This window comes from Chaetura pelagica, unplaced genomic scaffold, assembly GCF_000747805.2.
Source record: "Chaetura pelagica isolate M959 unplaced genomic scaffold, ChaPel_1.0 scaffold70, whole genome shotgun sequence".
In the NCBI taxonomy this organism is placed as follows: Eukaryota; Metazoa; Chordata; class Aves; order Apodiformes; family Apodidae; genus Chaetura; species Chaetura pelagica.
Window position 1 is genome coordinate 1,317,145 of NW_009952265.1, and position 8,315 is coordinate 1,325,459.

The following is an 8,315-nucleotide window of genomic DNA, read 5'->3' on the forward strand; positions in this document are numbered from 1 at the left end:
GGAAGAAGAAACAAGTACTGCAGTTCACTGACTACTTCTGGGTTGAGGGGAGAAGGGAATAAACAAAAACAAAAACACAGTAGGAAACACAGTGTGCTTGTCTGCTTAGAGCCTTAGGCTACAGCACAGTTATCTTCTTCCTATCCTTGCTTTCTAGTTAAATGTATCAAAGTATTATAAATCCAGAGTCTGCAAGCATATACAAATGATAAAGTTACACCTTTCAAGACTAATTTTTCCTGTAAATCTCAATACCTAGTACTCTCAAATTCAGACACATCCTGACAACATTATTTTAGGGAAGATACACTAATATCCCAAGGAGACCAGCAGTGGGATTTATCTTATATTCATTAAAAAACTAGGGGGAGAAAGTGTGATCCTCTGCTCTGCAAATCCTGCTGGATTTTCTTTTACTTTGCTGCAGTATTTACACAAGGCTTCACGTGCAGACAACTTTTTGTTGAACTTCTCTGTCAACACTAATTACTATAATGTTACATCTACTGATGGGCTTGTTATACCTGGTTTCCAGACCAGCTGCTTCCTGGAGCATCTCTGGGGTGACTACCTCTGTGTTAAAGAAGTCCTTGATGCTTTGCAGAAGCTCTGCCCTTCGGGGGTCAGGCAGGCTGTCTGGGCTCGGGCCCCCGAGCGCACCTGCCTGCGCAGAGGGTCCTCCAGCAGGCGCACGCCTTCCTCAGAGCCGATGGGGGCACCAAACTCCTCTGCCAGCTGCTGCTTGAGGTGGTTGTCATAGTAATTGGAGATGGCATGACAGGATGTGCAGAGCAGGAGCACGTCATGGGAGTTGTGGTCCTTCATCTGGATGGGGAAGTGTCTTCGGTATTCATGAGGAACAATGTTCTTCCTAGGGAAGATAAATCAGCCAGCTTATTACATTTGCCTGGAGCTGTTACCTCCCAGTTCCTCCTCTTCATGACCCACAAAAGGTCAACTAATACTAAAAGTCCAGGAAAATAAAGATCACCAGGTTCAGGATCGTCAGTGCACCAATACGTTCTGCAATTAATTTTTATTTGTACTTCTCTCTGCAGGTTTTCTGCATTTCTCTTTTATTCCCTTCCAAAAATTCATGGCTTTCAATAAAAAAACCACCCCGATTCATACTATAAAAAAAAACAAACAAAAAAGCAATGCACCATGAAAAGCAAACGTCTCAGCTAAACAGCAGCAGCTGCAAAGACCTCAAAGATCTCAACCTTTGTGGCCTCATGGGCTTCAGGCTCACCTAAACCTTTAAAAAAAAATGATTAAGTAGTGAAAGGCAAAGTACAGCTGTTTCCAGGAGGAGATGCCATCAGAACAGCGCCTGTTGGCACACTGCTGCCCCCTGTCGCTCAAAGTGCAGCACATACACGTTCCATATACCTCCTGCCCCTGGAAGAAGAGGGAAGGCTGGCCTGGGCGGTGTCAAGCACAAAAACCATTCCAACTATACAGACCATTCAAACAGTGATGGCCCATCCAGGATGTGAACAAGCATGATGCCTCAGGCCACTAACCAAGCTTCTGAGTATCATACTAGATGCAAACCTCAGTCCCGTGTTAAAAGACACATTTTTTTCTTATCCCACTAAACTCACCGGATGTAGGACTCTCGCTTGCCACACACAACACACAGGTTCTCTTTGACTGTCAGATAATAATCAACTTGAGACTCGGGACGTCCTGAAGGCTCAAACCGCAGCTTCACAACAAATGGCTCTGTGCTAACTAGCTCTGAAATGGTAAAGCAAATACTGAATATCCAAGGCAAATTTGTATTTGAAAGCTAAAATAACAATGCTAAAACACAGGACTCATCCCAGTGAATAACAATGCTAAAACACAGGACTCATCCTAGTGACTCCCCAATGGTATTTCCAACAAGAAAGGATACAAAAAATTCCAGTTTAGTGACTTGAGAAACAAGGCAAAAATCCCGAAAAGTGCTGTGTTTCACATACCAAGAGGGATTGGTTTGCTCACCTCCAATCCCCTTGTCCAGATACCACTGAGCCTTCTTGCGATCACAAGTGCAGAGGGGCTGTCCATCTGGTGCATGCAGGAAGCAGTTGTCATACAGTGGAGATTTTCTATGAAACAAGAGCAGCAAACAGCAACTATAATAGTATGCGAAATAACCCAGCTCTTTGTAGCCATGCATCCCACACTGCAATCCGTGCAGCCTCCTCCAAATCACAGAAGTGCTTTTAAACATACATTTAAAGCTGCTGAGCACTGCATAAGCTGCTGCTAAGGGAAGGAGAATGTCTAAATACTTATTTGGGGTTCCCCAACTGACTGTAAGGTATTTTTGTTCTCCTGCACCCAATAGCATTGTAAATTTGTATCCCATTTTCAAGAGATGCCATCTGTGGCAGTGTGTGGAAGGGCTCGATTCCCCTACTCTGCCAACCTTCAAACAAAATTGAAGAGCACAGCCTGCTGGGCTCAGGAAGCACCTAGGAGGAACTAGCCAGGGGCACACAAATGTCACAATACACTGTGGGAAAGTTTCCTTTCTTTCCAGCAAGATCATATAAATAAATACTCAGCAGAGCTCTACCAACTAAAAAGGTTGATTCACAGGCTATGTAATCTGGCAAAAGGCCCATAGGGGAAAAAAACCCCAACAAAACAATGACACAGGAGGTCTGCTTCCACTGAGCACTAGCAGTTCAGCTCAATCACTGTGATAAATTTGAGCACCTCCCAATTCTAAATGAATAAACCTTAAAACAAAACAGACATGAAGAAAGGAAGAGTGGAAAAGGACTTTGGAAATCACATCCAGTCTTATTACAGACCAGAGCCAAACTGCTGGAAATACTATTAAAAAATGTGAGTCTGCAGATCTCTCATAAAGTCAAGCACAGTTAAAAACAATAAATAAATAAATAAATGTGAGAAGATCTCAGTTTAGCCTGGAATGCAATTTTGTGTAAGTTTTAGTCCTCCCATGAAGTGCAGTCCTGTTTTGTATGACACAGGCTCCAAACGAAAAAAAACACCAAAAATCTGAAGGGACTTGCTGTGTACAACACAACACCATTAATAACTGCAAATGAAATCAGTATTATTGACTGTATTACAGTCTTCATGGCCAATCCAATAAACGTGAAAAGGAGAAAATAAATACTAAACCAACTCATTTTCTTTCCATATGGTAATAACAGTCAATTTTAGTTCCTACATCCATGTGATTAATTTTATTAGATTCTATCTAAACAAAAGCAAACATACTAGGTCTCCATATCTCACACTGCATTGAGCTTAAAGAGACTTCTCCAACTTGTTTTGATTTAAAAACAACTGAACTTTCATTAGCAAAAAGCCCCAAGAATTTAAGATTCGCTCCACAAAAATCACCTGTGGAATGGGATCCTGAATTCAGCAACTGCTGCTCCTGCAAGGCCAAAGTAGTACCACTGCCTTCTCTCTCTCCCTTGCCGACACAGAAGATCAGTGCTTTGATGCTGCCACAGTATGTTCCTTCCTGTGCACTCTGGCACCTCACATAACCACTCTCTCCCCTCCTAACCTTACCTTTCAGCTTTGCTCAGTACCCTGACACTTCTGTGGACACACTGACCTGGGGCAGCACTGTATTAAGATCCTGCTCGCAGACAAGCTCTATGCAGTTGCCATCCCCTACCCCTGAGGAACAGTGCACAGCTGTTTGGGCAGTAAAAGCCATCCAGACAAACAGCCGCCTCCTACTGGGACTCTGCTCTCCAGCTAATGCCTCCACAGGAGAAGGAAGTGCAAAGTCTGAAGACAACCCCTCAACTTGCTCATGACCTTGTACAGATCCAATCGCTGCCCGTACTCTCAACACTATAGGAAAATGGGGAAAACAGAAATAGGATCTGGCTTCCATGACTGCTAGATCCCATTTTTCCTTTCCTACCTCATATTTTCCACTTTAATGAGTAGAGCATGACACATCACACAAAGTTTGCCATCTGCAGTGCGAGGGGTAACATGAGCTCACAGCCTTACCTTGCAGAATATCCCACACCCAGAGGCTTTCGCTTCTGCCTCCGAGGATCCCTCACTTGCTGACTGCCAGAGGACTGGCCATTCCCCAGAGATTTCCAGCTCTTTATCTTCTGAGGAGAGCATCCCACTCCACTCTTCTCCTCTTCTGTGCCGCCAACGCTTCTTCCTCTAAATGGGATATCCACCAAGCCCCGGCATTTAACCAGTGCTTTTTCCCAAGCAGTGACAGAATTTTCACCTTCAGATGTAGCAGGGAGGCTGGCAAGTCCCAGAAAATGGAGAAAGAGAGCCACTGAGATCTGAGCATCCCTAGCAGCATAAAGAACCTGCAGGAAAGCACAGACATTGAGATTCTGACAAACATAAAACGCTCCCAAACATTATCAGTCTTTAACACATGGTGCAGTAAAGCCAGAGGCAGAATTTGTTTCCTCTTGAAGTTCATGCAAAGTTCTGGCATTTGAGTGACACTTTCATACCATCACAACACCCCACATTTTTACAATCAGGCAGACTTGAAATACTCATGGATGCCCCCAAGAAGCACAAGGGCCTGAAAAAACTCAGCTCAGCCAGGCATCAAGTACACTCCTGCCCCACCAAGCCATCCTTAAGTAAAAACGAAAAAAAAACTCTTGACTCACTGGCTAGGACTATTCGTTACGGTTATCCTACCACTCCCTCTACCGGTCACTGATTTTGCAGGCATCTGCAACATGGCTGTAATGGAAGTGAGCAGCAAGGGAAATAAATCATAATGGTCTAAAGATGGTGAACAAGGGTCCCAAGGTCTCTCTCTTATATTGCACTGACTGCTACAGACCAGAGAAAAGAAAATAATAAAAGGGTGAGGTTCCTTCTTCAAGGAATCTTCCCTTGTAGACCTTTCAGGATAAAAGGAAAACAACAGTCAAGAATCCAGGGTGAGTAACAGAAAATTATCTTCATGGAAGAGGAGCAAAACATGGGCACGGAGTCCGAAAAAAACCACAGACAGACAAGGTTGTGAGGCAAAATTCAAGGAAAGCTCAGATCTCCCTACTGTAGTACTTCTTCTCTACTAATAAGGTTGTTTTTTCTCTCAAAACACACTCAGTTGAAGTGGAAGACACACCTGATCTCGTGTCAGCTCTTCTGCTTCCCAGTTGCTGCAACGCACATGAGGAGACTTGTCAAGCGGGCAGTTCAGGATTTTTTCAGCTAAAGACTTAAGGCTAAGGCAGTTGTGAAGTAGATCCTTCCTTCAGTTTAACAAAGAAAGGGAAACAAAAACATTAAAAATGAAACTATACACCTATGCAAATCTGGATGGCCTCACATACCCTGAACCTGCCAGAACACAAGGCACATGGTGCACGACTCCCACTCAAATAGCATGCAGCTGCCTGTCAGCTTTACAGTCACTCTCCCTTCCCTCTGCTAAACTGTCCTTTCTAGATTTAGTAATTATCTAGTACTTGCAATATGCAAAACAGGTGAGGCTGGGAATTAGTAACATTTGAGGCTGAAGTGTCTGACTCTGAACTACCACTTCTGAACTAAACAGGTCTATCATAGAATGAGGGACTGCCTGCCCCAGGAATTATTGAGAAGCATGAGAACCAGGAATAACTCAAAGGAATCCTGGTCACTATGGACAACTAGTCCATCCTCATGGATAAAATGGCACCATCAGGTCAGCTAAACCCATGTCCCAGACCACTAACACACCCAAGCCTACTTATATTGGATATGAAGAATATTCCCAAGTAAAACATTTCATTCTAGGAAAAATGAAGGCTGGGAAAATGGCATAATAATTGTAATCTTTTAATGGAAGCATCATTATTAGAAGAGAAAATTAGAGACTGTGTATTTTAGTAAATTTTCAGTAGTTCCACTTATGTGTCCCTGGCACATTCACTCCACACATCTAAGGCAGCATATTCAAACATCTGTTGACATGGTGATCATTCTCACTGCACTACATCACCACGCCCTGCAAGCTGAAGCCGGATACTCAGAGAAGTCCACGTGGGTACTGATCAAGAAGACTAACAGACACAATTAATGTATGTGACCATTAAGACCATAGAACAAAAGCATTGTCATGCTCTAAAACCACCCTGAAAACTGTAGGCCTACCTGCCTGGTATCATTCAACACAAGCAAATTACTTCTAAAATGTTTCCAAGTCAAATGATGCCTCAAAGAGAGCTGCCTCGGTCTTCAGACACTCACCGCTGTCTCATGGCTAAGTAGCGGAGATCCAGGCTCCCTCTGACTGGGAGATTATAATCATGAAGTAACTTGCAAGCATCTTCCCAGCATCCTACTCCAACTTTCAACACAGCACTATCTGCCATGATGTCCAACAGGGTCTTTGGGATAGTCTGTCCGTTGGCAACAAGCCTGGGGAGCCGTACAAGAATGCAGAGGCCACTGGAAGAAGCCATCTGTAGGAGGGATACAGGATTTGCTTTTCCCTCCACAGATACCTGAAATAAAGAAAAAAATCAGAGTCTGGGTTACAATATAATAAACAATACTGCAGCTGGAACAAATTGCAAAAGAGGCCACCAAATACAGGAAACACCTATCAGTTTATACAGTCAAGTATTCTTACATGTCTCTAAAATTTTGCTGTAAATTAAGTGACCTGTCTCACAGTCACTGTGCCCCGGCTGCTTCTTGCCACAATCCTACAAGAGAAGCTTTTCCCCTTTCACCCTTCCCTCTCATAGCTGAGCTGGTGGAAGAAATCAGACACATTTCTTATTCCACATCAGCAGAAAGCCACCCAGCGAGGTAAGTATTTATGGCAAACGTGTTAACTGTGGCTTATACTAACAACTCTGAGGTGAGTAACTTTCCAGCCAAAATCTTGGCAAAGCCAGGCTTTACAAACAACTCAAAGCCTGTTTTGAGAGATCACAAAGGCAAATGTACCAGCTGAAGAATAACTTATTTTTGGCAGTCTCAATTATACCTACATACCACTATGAACTTCCTTTGTGGTTTTACTATTCTTAATTATTTTTTTCTTAAGTATATAGCTGGATTTAAAACAGTGTAAACCTAAGCTACTTGTCGTAAACCACCTTTCAAGAGATACTACAGGAAACACATAATGCTGTATTTAGCCATACCATTATCACTAAATTTAGTATAGTCCGTTTATCACAGAAGTTCAGCAAATAAATACAATTAGTGAATTAGAAGCTTACAGTCAGCATATTTAAGTGTGAGAACGATCAAAATTAGCAGATACTTTGCTGCTAATAATCACACTGGCAGTTTCAATAGCCAGTCACATTGGAACCATTCAGGCAAAGGAATAAGTGCTCCCCAGATGATGTCCCATTGTAGTTTGCAATCTAAAGGAGAGGTGTGTCTTGATCACTCACCCACTCACAATCAATTCCAAGCACCGGCCACTTCTCCAGCTCCTTCTTCACCAAAGGTTCAACATGATCCCACTCCCCCTGCTTTGAAACTATCACTATGTCTGCACCAAGGGTCCTCTCTACCCAGGAAAAGGTAGAAGAACTGAAGAAGGAAAGCACGTCCTTATCCTCTGCCTTAATCTGTTTCTCTTCTCCCGAATTTATAACTGTTTCCTCTCGCTGGCTACTACAGTGTGCTTTTCCTTTCCGACGTTGGGCTGCCTTCCACAAAACCAGGCCCCCCACTGCAACACTCAGCAGGGTTGCAACAGTAATCGTCACTGCTGTTTGCTTGGGCATTTTTATCCCCCTTTACTCCCTTCACTTCACCCGCTCAAAACGACATTGTAGGATTTTATCATGGCCTGCAAAGAGAAAGGAGAAAGGTGGACATTAAAGACAACTTAATTCAATGTATTTAGAGGTATTAAACACACCCGTTGTCATTATAGCCAGGCTCTAGCCCCAGCTCGTGATGCTGACAGAAGGACGGGGTCTCACGTTGACAGACTGAGGGTCAGAGGACAGGCTACAGGGGTGGACTGGGCAGGAACAGCAGACTGGATGCTGCTGCTGATCCTGCCACCAGAAACCTCAAAGGGAATCCGTTGGTTTATACTGGTGCAACCAGACGCTTCCACAAACTCTCATACTTGACAAAAAATACAATAGTCAGGGCTATGGTCAACATCTTTTAGCTTCGTTTGGAACCAGATCAGCCTCAACAAGGACAAGATGAGATTCCTGCCGGACAAGCACGTCCATCCATGCATTATTAAACAGGCATCGTCCATTACATTCACTTCCGTACTAGGGCCAAATGGCTCTTCGGGCACGGAAAAGCCCTGGAGAAGCAGCATATTTTTATAAGATCTCTTTCCC

The 8,315-nt window shown here is 43.5% G+C and overlaps 1 protein-coding gene across 1 annotated transcript in view; it reads right to left on the bottom strand.

The window, feature by feature from the left end:
- EXD2 (exonuclease 3'-5' domain containing 2) overlaps positions 1-7,733 on the bottom strand; it is a 9,221-nt gene extending 1,488 nt beyond the window's left edge. Inside the window, 8 exon segments of the mRNA XM_010007676.1 lie at positions 525-639; positions 642-871; positions 1,608-1,743; positions 1,993-2,099; positions 4,009-4,334; positions 5,123-5,249; positions 6,229-6,485; positions 7,395-7,733. Coding sequence (XP_010005978.1) covers positions 525-639; positions 642-871; positions 1,608-1,743; positions 1,993-2,099; positions 4,009-4,334; positions 5,123-5,249; positions 6,229-6,485; positions 7,395-7,733 — 1,637 coding nt within the window.
- Positions 7,734-8,315: the final 582 nt, after the last annotated feature.